Source organism: Strix aluco, chromosome Z (genome assembly GCF_031877795.1).
Source record: "Strix aluco isolate bStrAlu1 chromosome Z, bStrAlu1.hap1, whole genome shotgun sequence".
Taxonomy (NCBI): domain Eukaryota; kingdom Metazoa; phylum Chordata; class Aves; order Strigiformes; family Strigidae; genus Strix; species Strix aluco.
This window is the reverse complement of record NC_133971.1, coordinates 92694353-92711013: the sequence shown is the minus strand read 5'-3', so window position 1 is coordinate 92711013 and position 16661 is coordinate 92694353. Positions and strand designations below refer to the sequence as shown.

At 45.6% G+C, this 16661-nt stretch overlaps 1 protein-coding gene across 5 annotated transcripts; it reads left to right on the top strand.

Moving 5' to 3' along the window:
* Positions 1-177: 177 nt before the first annotated feature.
* On the top strand, positions 178-16155 carry HDHD2 (haloacid dehalogenase like hydrolase domain containing 2). Of its 5 annotated transcripts, none has more exons than XM_074811807.1 (7): positions 178-278; positions 2999-3104; positions 5717-5925; positions 8367-8451; positions 13045-13261; positions 13647-13710; positions 14664-16155. In XM_074811807.1, the coding sequence occupies exons 2-7, from the start codon at positions 3004-3006 to the stop codon at positions 14765-14767; spliced, it is 780 nt and encodes a 259-aa protein (XP_074667908.1). In that variant the 5' UTR covers positions 178-278; positions 2999-3003; the 3' UTR covers positions 14768-16155. The 5 variants fall into 5 exon arrangements, with proteins under 5 accessions (XP_074667908.1, XP_074667909.1, XP_074667910.1 ...); XM_074811808.1 differs by having other exon boundaries at positions 204-278; positions 3003-3104; XM_074811809.1 differs by lacking the exon at positions 178-278 and adding an exon at positions 367-462.
* Positions 16156-16661: the final 506 nt, after the last annotated feature.

Sequence of the window (16661 nt, the reverse complement as noted above, 5' to 3'; positions counted from 1 at the left end):
CCCCCACGGGCTGTCCACCGCGCTGCCTGTTGGCGACTGCCGGAGGCCAGCCGGGAACACCGGCCCTTGAGGGCTGAGCGCTGCCGCGGTTCCGCGCCTGGCCGCGGCTGTGGCTAACGTGCTGGTGGCAGGCGGGCACCGACGCTCGGCCGGGCGGTACCGACTGTCGGCCGGGCGGTACCGGCGCTCGGCTGGGCAGCCCCGTTTCCGCGAGGGCCCCGCGGGGCGGCGCGGCGGCGAGCAGGCCGCAGGGGCGGCGGCGGGGCGGCGGAAGCCAGGTTAGTCCCGGGGAGGGGGCGTGCCCTCCCCTCTCGTTCGAGTGGGCTCGCCCGCCTTCTTCGGGCGCGAACGGGTGGAACCAGCCATCCGCGTCACGGGAAAGGGGAGCCCGCCGAGCCCGGAGACTCCCCCGCCAGAGAGTGGGCCAGTCACCTGCCCGTTGTAAACTGGCGGAAAGAGGCGGTACCATCTCCTTGGCCGGGGGTGGGGAGGGTAGTTGTAGCCTCATGCCTTTTCCAGTATGACGAGGGCAGGGAAAGGCCTCTGTCTTCGAAGCCGTTGTGGGGCAGGGGACCGGCCCCCGGGCTCCCCGGTGAGCGGGGAGGCGCGGACTGCCCCCGGCTCCTCAGGGGGCATGGCAGGTCCACAGAGGAGGCCGTGTGGGCTCTCTGTGGGGTTGGGTGGGTGGCCCTGGAGCCTACAGCCCCACTGCCCTCAGTGTAGCCTGACCCGGGCCTGGGCCGCTCTGCTGCCTTGTTCTGGGGCTTCTCTGTGGCTTCAGGGGCTCCTGCTTTTCTGCCTGGCATGTGCCATCCCCCCAGCACAGGCCCTGTGGAGTGGGCTGGTGGGGTTGGGGTGCAGGAGGCCAGGGGAGGCTGGCCCTGTGTGGGGAGTGCAGGGTACCTCTGCTGCGGTGAGCAGCCCCTCCGAGGCCCCAGCACATTTGTGCCATTACAAGCCTTGAAAGGGGACAAGGCCTCTTTCCCCATAGGTTGTGAGCATCTCCGTTGCATCCCTGTAGGGCATGTAGGCACCTTAGACCGACAAAGACCAGGTAGGAGTTAAACTGGATGGTCCCTTACGTCCTGAACAGCCAGAATTACTCTATGGCTTCATCCCATTTCTGTAGTTGTAATGCCAGCATGAAGGTGAGGCTTCCCTGATGTGTTGGGCTGTGATTATGAAAGCTGAGGTACTGAAGTTTTTTAGGACTTTCTTCCTAGGCTGTGAGCTTTATACTTCAAATTAGGCTATGCCAAAAACTGGCTCTGCAAATAACTTCCGTATCACCTGAATAAATAAATACACTGTGAGTAGGACACTGTGAATTGGAGAACCGGTGGAGGTCTAAGGTAAAAGAGGAATAAAAAACCACCCCCATTTCTGCTAAACTAGGGTATTCTATCTGTCCTTAGCAGTGCTATCCATGCAGGCAAGGTGCAGTTGCTCTGCAGTCATGTGTCTTTGGATAGAATTTATATAATAGTACCTTCTTCAGTCCTCTTTTTAATCTCAGCACTTAAAATTCCCTCAGCCAGCACTGAAGTTTCTGGAGGAAGAGAGGTTTTTGTTGTCACGGAGGTAATGTGGAGTCATGCAAATGCCATTCTGTTCAGGTACTTTGTCTGCACTGTTTTACTCAGAGGAGATGTCTTAGAACCGTGGTGCCCTCTTTTCCCATGCAATTGATGAAGCTCCTGTAGGAGTTCTGTTATCAGCTTTGTATCATAGACATTTAACCTTGGCCTGTGTAGCAACAGACATACTATAAAATAAGCGTTTTTTTTTTTTTTCTTATTGCAGGGAACCTGTTGGAATAATGCAAGTGAAATCGCAAAGTTTTCTGCATGTGTCTTGTACTTGAGACATGATCTTGATCATTGATAAAACTGTCTGCAAATACAAAACTGTCCCGATAGAAAATTAAATTTATTAAGGCAGATTCTAATCATGGTGTTGACTGCTCTGTGTTGGGTTTTTTTAAGTACATACATGTTGCATGTTCTGTCTGTAACCAGAACAGCTCAACATAAGATTGTGATGACTTGCTAGTGGTAATAGATCAGATACTCATTACAGCTAGGAGAAAAGCTTCTGTATTGGACATTTGTTAAGAAATAGCACAGCAAACTTTCTTGTGGAGCAAAATACAGCACTTGCAGCGCACGTAAGGAGAAGTGCTAGTTTCTGAAGACAGCTTTTTAGCCAGATGACTTGCACATGACCCCACTGTTTTCTTCCCCAGTGCCTTTATCCTTTGACTGCTGACTTCTGTTTTGGGCTGAGTCTCATGTACCTGTTCATGTGACGCAGAAGTTTGCTGTAGAAAAACTGCTTGACTCTCCTCTTTGCCAGAGGAGGGAGTAACCCTTTGGGGTGCTGAATATCCTTGAGCCCCGAGAACTTCCAGGCTAACAGTCTGCAAAGTCACACAAGTAGTCAACCACCAAATAGCCTAGGAGTTAGCGCACCTGAGCTGTATTGTGGGCAGGATCACCCTAGATCTCGCTTACAAAAATGAAATTAACAATATCCACTTCTGCAGAGCATTTTGAGCATTATAGTCAGAGCACTGTATCATCACTTAGCAGTGTTATATTTACTTGAACAGCGCCATTGGTATCGATGGGACTTGACGAAATGTGCTTGCTGAGGCCTTGAACCAGCAATACCAGACCTAATGATCCTCTTCTCAACAGTCCTAGTTGTTTAGAGAATTTTTTGACGCGCACAAATAAAGGCACTTAAAAAACAAATAGCACCTGATTTCCATATATAGAGTCTTTGGGAAAATACCACCCCATCAATTATGTATTTTTTTTAAACACTGCCTTTTATTTCTCTGTCTAAAGGGGCCCATTTAATACTGCGAGTAATGTTCTGAGTAATACCGGGCTTGGCACAAATGAGGCGCTTAACTGAGTTCCTTATTTTTATTATCCATTGTCTGCTAACCAGTTTTTTGTTGTTTCATTTATTTGCCTTTTCCCTGGGGAAGGAAGGATGGCAGCTCGGCGTGCACTGAAAGCTGTCTTGGTGGATCTCAGCGGCACACTTCACATTGAAGACTCAGCTGTGCCAGGCGCACAGGAAGCTCTTAAAAGGCAAGCTACCTTTTTCGATTTCCTCTGATAGGTTATGTCAGCACTGTTTGCACAAAGAAGCTTCTTTAAGTAAATGGGCCCGAAACTTCTGCCTTTTTGTGCTGTTGTGGATAAGCAAATATGTGGCCAAATTCTGCTTGTATTTACACCTGTGTTAATACCAAGAGAAATCAGCAAAGGGTCTAGATATTGAAAAGTTACTGTGTATTACCTAAGCCCCTGCAGCTTTCCTAAGTTGCTCTCTAGGTCTTTTCTAAGTCTTTTCTTGATAGAAAAGACAATATTCAGGGTGTTTCCACTAATTCATGTGGGACTGCAGTTTTAACCAAAGTAGAAAGTAGTTAAGTTAACCTGAATTACCTCATGTACACTGAAGTCACTTCAGCAGAGCTGTTCCCCAGTGCTTTGTTTAACTACAGGAACCTGATTGTACGTCTGAGCCCGTAGGTCTGTGCTGAGCTGAAGTGGAATAACAGAGAGAATAGCTTGTCCCAGTGAGCAGGACAACCTTTGCAGAGTTCTCGTCTCATTCAGTCTTTCAGCCAAGGCTTTGCTTTATTATTGTAAAGTTTCTCTGCTAGGTAAACAACCTCAGTCATTTTTTAGTTTGTGAAACATTTGATAATACAGCCCATCTTTTGTAGGAATTTCCACACGTCAATGAGCAGGACAGTTAAGTACCTCTTTCTCTTCTGATGAAAGGGTGCCTAAAGAAACTGAGGCATAGTAAAATTACTTAATCTGGCTGAGTCAGTGGCAAACCAGGATACGCCACACCAGAGATCTTTGTACTGTGTTATGACATTGTTTTCCTGGAGAAGACATCTTGCAATGGATGAAGAAAAGCAGAAAGTGATGTAAGCTGTCATGGTGAGGGAGGACACCTTAAGATGCTGGGGCACTAAGAATTAATAAGGGGAGAGGAACAGGGTTGAATTAAGGATGTGATTTTTTACTAGGGTTGTATTGGCCACTTAAATTTTTATAAAGCTAGACAGTTGCTCAGAGGAAAAGTTCACGGAGGAATTAGGAAACTCTGCATTTCTTTTTGCAAATAATTCTGTGGAAATAATTATCTTGTAAAGGTGTAAAATTGCAAGGAAATAGAAACTGCTAAAGTGTTGGGTACGCATTTATTCGCTGCACCTTGTCTGCCTGGTGTTTCGTGCTGCAGGGAGAACTTGTGCCAGGTGAGAGTCATCATTCTCAAAAAAAAAAAAAAAAATGGTGATACTGTCGAGAAGAGCTCAGTATCTGTCCTGTTTGCTGCTCACCTGCAAACCTCCAGGCAGTAGAATGGACAGAAGAAATGGCTTCTGTAGAAGCAGACGACAAACTGTTTTATAAAGTCACTGATTTCTCCTTTGTCTTCTGCTTCTTGATTCCTGCTGAGCTGAGCTCATGCAGGCCCTGTGCTGGCAAGGGAGGGGGTTAGCGAAGGGATGAGGTGCAGAGAGAGTCTGGTGCTGTTTGTCAGCTTCAACCTGCTGTCACCGCTATGGAGAGTGGGTGTCATCGTTTCACTGCAAAGAACAGCCACGTCTTTTTGCTTAGAGGTTTGGAAAAAATATTTTCTCATGCTTTTTTCTGCTAATCCATGTCATTGGGCTTCTTAAAGAGAAGCTGGAATGATTGGCATGCAGTTTGCTGAGGGAACAAATGGATAGATTCCATTTGTAGGGTTACCTCCCAGTATTCAGGTTGATAATAAAATAAAAATTAATATTTTTTTTCCCTAGCAGGGACTTTTTAACCAGTTTGTACTTGTGAAGGGTCAGTGTATCTATCTTTCTGGGCAGCAGATCAGACGAGAGGAAGAAGTGGCAGGTGCAAGCAAGTCTCCAGCACTGACCAACTTTATTCTGATGTTCTCCATGCAATCGTGATGCCAGTGTTTGTTTCTATAGCAACACTCAGAGAAAGTGATGGTGGGGGAATAATTAAAGGGAACGCCATTGAAATTGTCACTTAAAATTATTTGATTGTTTGGTAGCATGTACTGTCAGTGTAGGGCAATAATGTATTTTTGTGGGATACTGGTGTTCCTCAGCAAAGGGAGAAATGGCTGCAAAAGCTGACATAAAATTGCCACACAGGTAACACAGGTTCCTAGAGCATCCTGCATCTCTGAATGAGCCACAGCTGTGGTGAAATTCACTCAGCATGTGAGTTCAATATATTAATTCAGCAACAAGGTTCTTTTGTTTGTTTATTTTGGTTCAGGATGCTCTTGATCCAGAATACAGGGCTGGCTTATTTATTATCTAGTTAGAATTGAACAGCTTTTCAAACTTGTTGTTGTTGATCGTAGGTGTGTTTGTTACTACAATGAAGATGGAGTTTGGAATCACCGTTTTCCTCCCGACTTTTCCTGGTAGAAGAAAGGAGGGGAGATTTGGTCTTGTTCTGGTAGCTGTAATTCTTGCTGTCTGTTTCACATTACCCTCCAGTCCACGGAAATTAACAACCTCGTGTTTTTTCTGTGGCACCAGTAGCCTGGGATGTATAGTCTTTTCATCTGCAGCCTTTAGACAAACGGTCCTTTTTCAGTCCCAAAGAGACGTTAATAGAGGGATGCTGTGGCTGATTTGCCTTTCCTCTTCCTCCATCAGGCTGCGCAGTGCTCCGGTTACCATCCGATTTGTGACGAACACAACGAAGGAGTGCAAGAGAGACCTGCTGGAGAGGCTGACGAAACTGGGATTTGACATTGCAGAAAATGAGATCTTCACATCTCTGACAGCGGCCAGAAATCTTCTGGAGCAAAAGCAGGTGCGGCCTCTCCTCCTGGTGGACGATAAGGCCCTGCCTGATTTCGCAGGTGAGGTGGTCAGAAAACAACATGGGGGAAGTTCCTGAGCAACTAAGGAAACACGGTGCTCTGATTGTAGAATGACAGTCATACGTATACCACTAGCCGTGGTGAAGCCTGAGACGTGGAACTCTCCAGAGACATAAACATCCTTTCTTCTTTTTTAAATTAACATTAAACAGTTTGAAGTTGTACCTTCTTGAGGAGTAGTAGAAATGGCAACCAAAGACTTCAAATAGTCAGGAATTTGGGTAAAACTTGATACTTTTTGTTAATTTATGGTGTAAACAATATCACTAGATCATTGGAGAGTTATTGCACCTACTAGTGCTGATTTGTTTTATTGCAAGGATATGTCAATTTGTTGGAAATCAGGTTTCCCTCGGCTATTGCACAGTTTTTGCTAGTGAAGAGCTGAAAAGCAAGTGTGTAGGCACACGCAGGAGGCCATTTCTCTCTTAATAGATAATTATGAAATGTAAAATCTCCGGGTAGTTATTGTTACTTATCTTGTATTGAACATCTAGGTCTCGCTCCATATACTTGGATACCTTAATTGGTGACAGAAGGTTCATCACCCTCACTTCTCTAGATTGTCATCTCTAAAGACCTGGTTAAAACTTGCTTTGCTTTCACATGTTCCCATTTCCCTCTCTCAGCAAGAAGGGGAGTAGAATATGATATATTCTAACGCAGACATGTCTGGTGGGTGCCTGTAGCTAGGACTGTTAGACCTCGACTTAACCACATTATTGTTTCAAGAGTAGTGAAGATACCTGCATTTTTAAAGTTTTTAACGTTTTTACTCAGAGTTGAAAACTGTATTTTGTATATTCAGTCTTTCATTTAAAGTCAAGGCAGCAAAAATGTGGATGACTTACCACTGCTCCCTGCCCCCAGCCTTGTGAACTGAAATCCTTATGGCTGCGTACTTTAAGTAGGTTCTAATCTTGCTAGGAGCTAGACATTCCCTGTTAAATTTTAGTGCCATAGTCTAGTCAGTAATCTTCAGAAAGGTAAGTGTTCAGGAGAAAAGCCCCTGTGGGCTCTGAGGGCAACGAAACCTGATAATCTGCTCTACCTAACATCCTATCCAGAGAAATATGGCCCCAGCAATATTCTCTCTTTGTTTTCTCTGGGAAAGCTTTCTTGAGTCAGAAACAGCAGAGAGAGCAACTCTTGTACTGAAGGTATTTAAATCAGTTTAATCTCCATGTATTTGGGATCTTTCCACCAGTTTTACAGTAGCTGATGCTAATTTTGTAAAAGATGGCAAAGACAGAGGTATGAGCGGAATACACGGGTGACATTATCTGTATTGCCTGGGTCTGGAATGGGTTGTTTTGTTTCTTTTTGCTACAAGTGGTTTGGCTCACATTCTCGCAGTGCTGCTCTTGAAACATTTAAATACTGTGGAGAATGCTTTAAATTCCTCTTAATGGCTGCTATTGAACTATTCTTGGCTAATCTCACTGTAAAGTTGGTCACAGATGGATGAATGTAATCCATTCTTGGTTAAAGGACCCAGATGCTCTTGGGTGGTGTCACAAATCCATATGGCATCTCTGAGTGTACATTTTGTTCTCTGGGCTAACTGAAGGGCATGGGGCAGGGGACATCAGCTGCGATGACACTCTGGAGACCCAGGAGCTCTAGTTGTCCCAGTAAAGGTGTAGAGGGTATGCTGTGTGAAGGGGAACGAAAACCCCAGCAAGTGCAGGATGCAGCTGATAACTTAACCTGTCGTAAATAAAACTCTCTGGTACTCCTGTGGTTCCGTTGCTGATTCGGTTCGGAGGTGGCACTGCCATGTAAAAACAGTCGTGCCCCTCCGGATCAATGCAGGACAAAGGAGGTGCAAGCTGATCTTGAGGGGACTAATCCACATTAAAAAAAAAGACCTTGCAGAAGAGCCAAAACTAATCTAGTATAACAACTTCTAGGTCATGCTGCAATACTGTCTGCCATCATAACCAGACTGATATGAGGAACAACAGTCAGGCTTTATACCCTAAGTGGAGTTTCCTGTGACTAGAGGGAATAAAAAAAACAGTTGGAATTCACTAGCCCTCCTGCTTTACTGTCTTTATAAAGCAGATGAATATATGCAGAAAGCAATTCTCAGATAACAAAAAGTCATTCAGTTAAAAAAGTGGTTTGCTGCCTTTCAGTGGAGGCAGTGAGAGAATTGCTGTTCAACAGTCGCTGTTAGGACTTGTGTCCAGCTGCAGAGTTGTGTTCTTTGTGAAGGATGGCAAAGTCTGGATAGATCAACACCTTTTCTGAAGACGCTTTTCTCACTTCTAAGAGACGTAAAACTAGTCTATGTGCTGTGTCTGTGTCAGAAAATGCTCATTTTTGCTGTAAAGGGATTAATTGCACTTGTCGACTGTGTACTGCTAAGTATGAAGAAAATTCTTTTGGCTCAGAATCATGTTTTGATTTTCCAGGGATAGTCACGGCTGACCCCAACGCAGTGGTGGTAGGACTGGCTCCCGAGCACTTTCACTACGAGAGGATGAACAGAGCGTTTCGGTAAGTCGGCCCCTCCTTGTGGCTTCTTGGGTGGTGGCTGTCTTGTACCTCTACATGCGTGAGGAAATCCTTCTCGTGTGAGAAGGAGGGGGTGGTAGCAATATCAATGTTACATAGCGTGGCTGTGGTGTCTTCCTCTGGGTCTGAGAGAGCACCGCTAACCTCGGTGGATTTGGGGCCTTAACCAGCCCTGGTTTTCATAGCTCTCAGTCTGTAAATAAACTGTAGAAGTACAGTCATGGTTGTCATTGAGGTGAAAAAGTTAGCAATGCTTCAAGAGGAAATACACAAAACCAGGGATATTGAGAAGTACCAGGAGATGGCTTCTATCTTCAAACCTCAGCCTTTGGAGCCAGAATATTATAGGGAAGGAAATCCAGTATTTAGGGCAGATTTTTCCTTATCTACCTAATGCAGTTGTCGAGCAGTATCTTCTGAAACATCTTGTGTTCAGGAGTGGCCGGCACAATGTGCTGGGCTAGATGAACTGTGGATCTGACCTGGTCTGTCTTATTTCTGAAGCTCTTAGTTTTGTGTGTTGATTAAGGGGTAAATCAGATAAAATTTAACTGTAACTGTAAATGAGGGAGGATGCAACAGTGTATGCGGAGGTGCGCAGCCACGTGTCCTTCTTTCTAGTTCTAGCTCAGCACAGCACACTTGATCTTAACTTGAAAAAACCCTTTTGTTTCTAAGATGTGAGCCTGTTGCTGAGTTTAGCCCTGGTGATGTGTCTTTCTGTTGTGAAACTCACAGAGAAGGGTTGTCTGAGCACGCCCCTTATCCTGCGCCCCAACAGAGCCTGCCGTGCCCCCATTACATTTCGCTGGGAGCTCTCTGAGCCCTGGAAGCCGTTTAGGCCAAGCTGATCAGCCTGGCCTGGTAACAGAGGAGCAGCACCCACCTCCCCATCCCATCCTAGCTAACCCCTGCGAGCAGCTGGTAACCAACGCCAGTGCTATCTCAGAGCTAAAGAGGACATCTGGTAACACCCTGGATAACTCCCTGCTGTGCTACGATACATGTGATGAGTCCTCTCCACTCTTTGCTCGTGGGACAATGGCTACCACACAATTTTTGGAATTTGAAAAAAACTGATCTCAAGCACCTTAATTTGTCTTTATAACCCCTAAATCCAAAGAGGGAGTATCAATTACTGCTCACCAGTGTCTTATGGAGGCTCCTTGGAGTAGGAAGCTGATGCTGTCCTTGCCAGTTCTATGTCATAAGAACATGTATTGACCCAAACTGACTCTCTGTCTGCCTCATTAGTGCGTGTTGCCAGTGGCATTGATTTTGGAGTTTTACAGCACGCTCAGGAGTGGGCTGTAATTTCACAACTGCATGAACTTAACCTGTCGTGTATTCCAGTGCTTACATCATTTTATTTACTGATATTTCTGCCATGAATATAGTAGCCATTGAACAATAGTCATTAGCTGCCTCAGGCTGGAGGCCGGGACACTTGAAACCAGACACTTTAAACCAGTCATGACATTCAGGTTCCTGCGGGCCCTGGGCTTCCCCATGCCAGCACAGGCAGGCAGGCCTGCAGAACTGGCTCTGTGGAGGTAGGAGAGGTTGGCCCAGGCTGAATTTGGGCTTTTTGCATTAAATTGGACACCAGCTCTGGTGATGAAGGTGCTGAAGGCCAAATCCAGTCGGTGTCCTGGCTGTGGGTGTGGTGTGGCCTTGCTGCCTAAGAGAGCCATATCCAGGGGGTAGCGTGGAGTGCATGCTGCCTGGGCGTCCTGTATCCTGGGCTGTCAGGGTGTTGTGGCTGCGTCCTTCAGCTCACCTCGCCTTGTCACAGGTGCATTCCCAGCCACCTGGCTGGCTTGTCTGCCTGGAGGCAGATTTCATCCTCTGAGTCTGTCCTGAATTTGCCCAGTGTTTTCCTGGTCCTGTGTTTCAGGCTGGGCAGAGGCCCTGGGATGGGCTCTGTCTGATCTTTAACATCTCACTGACTTGTTCTGGGTTTTTCCCCCAGTCCTCTATTGAGGGTAAACTGGTTTTCTGGTGTCAGTTTTGTCTGGTCTAATGGAAATACTAACTACTGGCCACACTCTCTTCTTGAGCCTTATGCCATGTCCATATTCCTTGTCCTTTACTGCTCAGATAATTAAGTCACTGGGGATTTATATTGCCCATAGCAAAACTTTAAGGTGAATCTGATTAAATGCAGATACCTACAGTGCTGATGCCTGTATCTGAGCTGGTGACCTGGGCTCCTGAGGGAGAGAGGAGGTGCTTGTAAGGCATCATTCATTTTTCCCCTAGTTGTGCTTAAAATAGGACAGTTGAACTGTGCCCTAGAAGTGCTTTTTCCTCTCCACTGACTCTGAAGAGCCCAGTCTGACTAATTACCTGGTAGGCAACTACTCAGTTGATATCCAACATTAGGTTAGGTAAATCTAACCCAATATGAGTCCCAAAACGAGATACACAGAGTAAGGCCATTCTCTAGGCACCACTTGAAATGACTGAGACTAAATTTCCCTTTTTGTATACGTGGGATTTTGATACCACATTTAAAAGAATTCTCTCAGGTGAGATCTTTCCTGCAAACTGCTGAATGTAAGTGGTTGTGGTGCTGCTGTCAAATTAAATTTTTCTGTATCCTAGAGGCATCCTCCCATCGAGAACGTATCTGGCTGCTCACAGACTCGCATGCCAGCTCCCTTCTTGTTGAGCTTGCTTTGGAACGCATTGATTCAATAGAATTGTTTTGTGATAATTAAGTGAAATGAAATATTATAATTTGTGTACTGCTCAGAGTACCCGGGCTGTTCTGCAAGCATGTGGGAAGGAGCAGACATCCTCCAAGGAGCACACAGCTCACCTAAGCCAGCCTCTTTGAGCAGAGCCACAGCAGAGCTCCAGAAAGGCAGTGAAGGGGCAAAGCAAGATTTTGTTTGTCTTCTTAATGGCGTTTTTTTGTAAATCAGGCAGGTTTAAGGGGAAAAGAAATCCTTTCTGCCCTCAAGGTAACAACCAGCATTTCCCCTCTTTTTCCTCTGGCTTTGCTAGTTACATTCCTACCTGTTGTGATAAAGACTGGAATTTCTTCAGTACCCAAAGAAGGTGCTGTAAAATCGAATGGGAAGTGTTTGGTGTTGTTACCTCAACTTTTAGAGATGCTGTCTGGAGGGCTTTGTGGCACTGGAGCTGAGGCTGGGGCGCAGGAGGACTGCAGTAACGTTGCCGTGCTTGGCAGTACCCAGAGGATTCCTCTAGCGCAGCAGCAGGAATGGAAGAATCAAAGATTAGGTCCACATTCTGTGAAAGCAAGCTCTCTTAAACTCTTAAAATTTATTACTTTGCTGTCCCAGGTCCACTGTTCCTGCACTGTGTGTGCTACCAAGACACGCTCCCTCCCACAACGGTTTTACGAGACAGGAGCCCTCAAGCAGACATGAACTGACAGGGCAGTGAGGCTAAGGAGGTGCTGATTGAGATCAGTGGGGCAACAGCAGTTTCTTAATTACTTCTTCCTTACATTTTTCCACCTGCTCCAGACAATCCCGTGTCCTGTGCAGGTTTTTAACAGGTAGGTCAGCCGGCAGGCAACATTGGTGTCTGTGGAACCCCGAGGAGCGCACACGCTGTCGTGTCGGGGCAGAAATGAGTCCATGGAAGGTGGGAGGATATTGGCTGTTGGGCAGGCAGCAGTTCCCAGTCTCAGACCAGCGCTGCACTCACTTCATGAGGCTCCCAGGTGCTGTGCCCAGCCAAGACCCTCCTGCAGTGCTGCCATATCGTGCATTATGACCCTTATTCAGTAACTCTTTTATTGTACTCAGAAGTATTTGGAATCTGCCGACTTGTTGCTTTGAACTGTCTTCCACCTGGAATTTTTGGTTCCCAATAGCAAGGAGCCTAAATCCAGTTTTGTTTCTAAAAGACTTAGTAATAGCACTGTTAACTGGGGAATTTGGTGGGACACGAATCCCCCTAATACCTTCGTGCCTTTTTGTGTAACTTGTTATTGTAATTCCTCCAACGTTAAAATAAAAAGTTAAGGTAAAGTGATTCACCTTCTAGTTGGAATTCACATGGAAACATGTAGCTGTTCGGCTGTTAGAGGTGATACCAGCACCCCCAAGAGCTGCTGGGCTGCAGCATCCTGAAAGCGCTGCTGTGTTCTCAGTCCAGGCAAGGAGATTAAGGCTGTGGCCATCAAATTGCTACCTCCAACCACTACCTGTGGTTAATGTATTTTAAAATACTTGCTTGGAGAAATCAGATGGGTTCTAATGTTATGGTGTTTGCCTTAGTGAGAAGCGAGGCTCTGTAGAGGAATGGACCTAATTCCGTGAGAAAGATAGACAGGATTTAAAAATAGTTGTGTGTTAAAATCCTCAAGATAATAAATTCTTTATTTTGGGGATTTACTAGCTGTTTCTGAGGAAAAGAAGGAACTTTAACTCTCCAAATGAATGCTAGCTTGCGTTATCATTAGGGGCTGCATGAAAGTCAGTGGGAGTTTTGTTGTCAACGTAAATGAAAAGTTGATAAAGGCCAGTTGAGGCCTTCAGCTGTAAATATTTCTTTAATATGATTTTTGTACTTTCTTCTCCACTCATTCTTTAGGTTGATTTTGGATGGTGCTCCTCTTATAGCTATACATAAAGCCAGGTATTTCAAGAAAAAGGATGGCTTGGCTCTGGGACCTGGGCCTTTTGTAACTGGGCTGGAATACGCGACAGACACCAAAGCAACAGTGGTGGGGAAGCCAGAGAAAACCTTCTTCCTGGAAGCTTTGCGGGGGACTGACTGTGCCCCGGAGGAGGCCATCATGATCGGTGACGTACGTGGGGCCCCAATGCTTTATCACCCTCCTCTTAACGTAGTGCTCATCTCCACTGCGTGGTGCCTACCAGATTACCAGATGCCACGAGCTGATCTTCCGAAAAGTGCTGGGATTAAACAAGGGGTGAAAATTGAGCTGTCAAAACTTGCAGGATTTAACATGTAGTCTGTGGGGTTAGTTCTCTTACTTCAGTCGCTGTTTGATCAGGCAAAAAAGCAGGTAGTAAACCATTCCTGTGACAGTGTGTCTAACAGGCAGCTAAACGATTTGACTCCATGCAGCTTTTAAGTGGCTGGTTAGTGAGGTGCAAGGCAGAGAATGTTATGAAAAACTTAAGAAACAGCGTCTGTGACCGCTAACCAGCTGATCTGTTCTGTCCCAGGACTGCAGGGATGATGTCGGCGGCGCCCAGAACGCAGGCATGCGTGGGATTTTGGTACGCACGGGTAAGTGCTGGACAGAGCGGTCGTTGCGGGAGGCAGTGGGGCATTCAGTGATCTTGCTCCGAGCCCTGGTTCCTTGTAGAAGCCCCCCCACTCTGGCCTTTGTTACACCGAGGGGCTGCCAGGAGACCCCAAGTCCATCAGCACATGCGTTTTGGGGTGAAGTCAGCAGATGTGTTTCCTCGGCTGCAGCATGGCAGCCTGTCATGCAGTGGATTGTGATTAATTCAGGATAGGCCATTATATTTGATGTTTCTACAACAGGGCTAGAGCACAGACCCCAAACACAGAAGGATGATGTAAAGTAATAGATGGGGGCGGCTGATCTTGTAGGTGTGAATTTTTTGCTCTAATCACTCTTAAAATCCTGAGCACTAATCAAAGAACAGAACTGTTACTGTGACATCTCAGATTGACTGGTATTGGCATAGCATTGTAACCTCTGATCATTCAGGAACTCTGGTGATGTTCCCTAGTAATTACACTGACAATTATAAAAGTAATTTTGCTTCAGAACAAAAGTGGGACCTTAAGGGACTGACAGGTATTACCGATGTTATTGATGATACAGTGGACTGGGTAATGTCCTTCTGAGGTGGCAGCTGCTCGTGCCACACAGCCCATTATGCTGAAAATGAAAGCAAGCAATTCTACTTTTCCTCATAAAAAACAGAATGGAAGATGATAACGTGATTATTTCAAGACCCTACAACACGAAGATCTGAATCACATAGTGCCAGTACAGTGGAGTAATGCTAATTTTGAACCAGAGCCATCCCTGGAGGAATCTGCAGTGAGGCTCAGTGTTTGCTCAGGGAAGGCTTGTGGGGTGGTTGTTGCAGGAGAAGCTCAGATGGGTTCTGGTTGTTACTGATCTGAGGAGGCTGTAATTTTCAGGGGAAAAAAGGATACTCAGAGGAGCTTGGTAAATGCATCTTTTTGTTAATCTGTTACAGGTAAATATCGACCAGCAGATGAAGACAAAATCAATCCGGCTCCTTACTTAACCTGTGAGAATTTCCCAGAGGCAGTGGAACATATCCTAGAGCATCTGCTCTGAGAAAGGGAGTAGTTACTTCAAAGAAACCATCTGTGTCATATCATTTCCTTTACTCTTGCTTTCAAAATTAAGGTCACAGGACCAGTCAGTGCATGCGTGGCATCAGAAGCCAAGCCGTGAGCCTCTTCCACTCAAGATGTGACAGGGCCCCGGCGCAGTCGTGGCAAAGCCCCTTTCCTGTAGTAATTTCACTAGGATGTGATGAGGGACCGCGGATACCCAGCAGGTGAGACAGGAAGGCTACAACCAACACAGCCCGTTTCCTGAACGATGCCGGGAGCAGGGCAGAGAGTTCTGTTTATTTTCAGTTTTCAAGAAGTAAGTGATTAAAAGCCCTGTCTGGAAAGTGTCATGTTCTTCTGCTGAATAAGCTAAACTGACAAAACCCACTGGAAATACTCCAGTAAATAAACCTGAAAGACTAACAGAGCCTTAGTCAGCCTGTAGTGATTTCACCGAGTAGGTCTCTGCTCTCCTCTAATTTAAAGGTAGAGATTATGCACATTTAGAAGTGACTTTTAAATTGGAATATCACCATTGTTTAATATTAACTACTGTTGATATCTTTCCTCTTATTAGAACAGATCCTGGGTTTTGTTTTTCAGATTTTACATAAAATTAAAACTGTCACCATTTTACAGATGTTTTAATTAGATGCTGTTATTAAAAAGAATGGTACAGAAACAAAACTCTGGTATTAAATGCCGTAGAGACTCTGAATTTTTGAAATTAGACTTCAGCAGGGCCCTATTAATGCTACAGTTGCAAGATTTCAGTATTGTTGGGGCTTTTTGTTTCTTTTTAATGTTATGGGAAAAATCCTTCACAAGCCATGGGGACAGATTCCAGTTTTTACACAGTTGGTTAGCAGAGCTGTAAAATGAAATTTAATTCCATAGTTTGAAATGTTTTTCCTATGTGCTGAATCCACCAATATGAACCAACTTTGTAATGATGGTAAATACTTTTTCTGGTCCATTTGTAAACCGTAATAATCAAAGTCCTTTACAGTTGTTTTACAGTGCTCCTCAGTGTTAAATTATTAGATTGTAATTATACATTACTGGAGGATTAACCTTATTGAAAATACAGTTTTGTGTTAATGAGCCATGCTCGTTCTTGTTAAGAAAAATCATTGTGATGAAGAATGGGAAGCTCTCCTTACATCAGAGAGTGTCGATCTGTGGTCTCTGGTCGGATCAGATCTGATCTCTGTCTGAGACAGAATGGAGCAGACTTAGCAGCAGAAATAGAAGAAACAATAAACACCCCCCACCTCACACCCCCCCTGCCTGGAACAAAAGCCGTCTTTAAATCCCATTTGTGTGCCCTCATCAGTTGTAACCTGCAGTTTTGAATAAATTCACACATCTAAGCGCTCATGGCAACGATTCTGAATGTGTGTTGGTTTCTGCTTGGAGTACCTCAGGGAGGCCTTTGGCCCGTAGTCAGAGTCAGGTTCAGGAGGTGAGAGATCTGTAAGCAAAACCCTGTGGTCGCCCGTCAAGACTTCTGACAACGTGAGTGACACTGGAACAAAGAGACTGTCTGCCGTGGGGGTCCCGGTGCAAGACCGTGGCGCTTGGAAAGCAGCTGCGCACAAGCCTGTGCGAGGAAAACCCTGGCAGAACTCTGAAGAGGAGAAGTGTCTTGCCAAGCAAGAGGGAGGGTAAGAGTGGGGCAGGAAAGAGACCCGAGAGCCTGAAAAAATGACTAATTAGAGTTTCTGATTTAAAGGTTGCAGGACAGTGGCAGTCCTGACTGCTTACCCATCCATGCTTTTAAGCAGAAGAGTGTCCAGCCTGGCTAGTATTGACCCTGCGCTGCAAAGACTCGCCCTGTGCGTTTTATGGCTGGCTGCAAACCGGTGGGGAACGACCAATCCAGTTTCTAG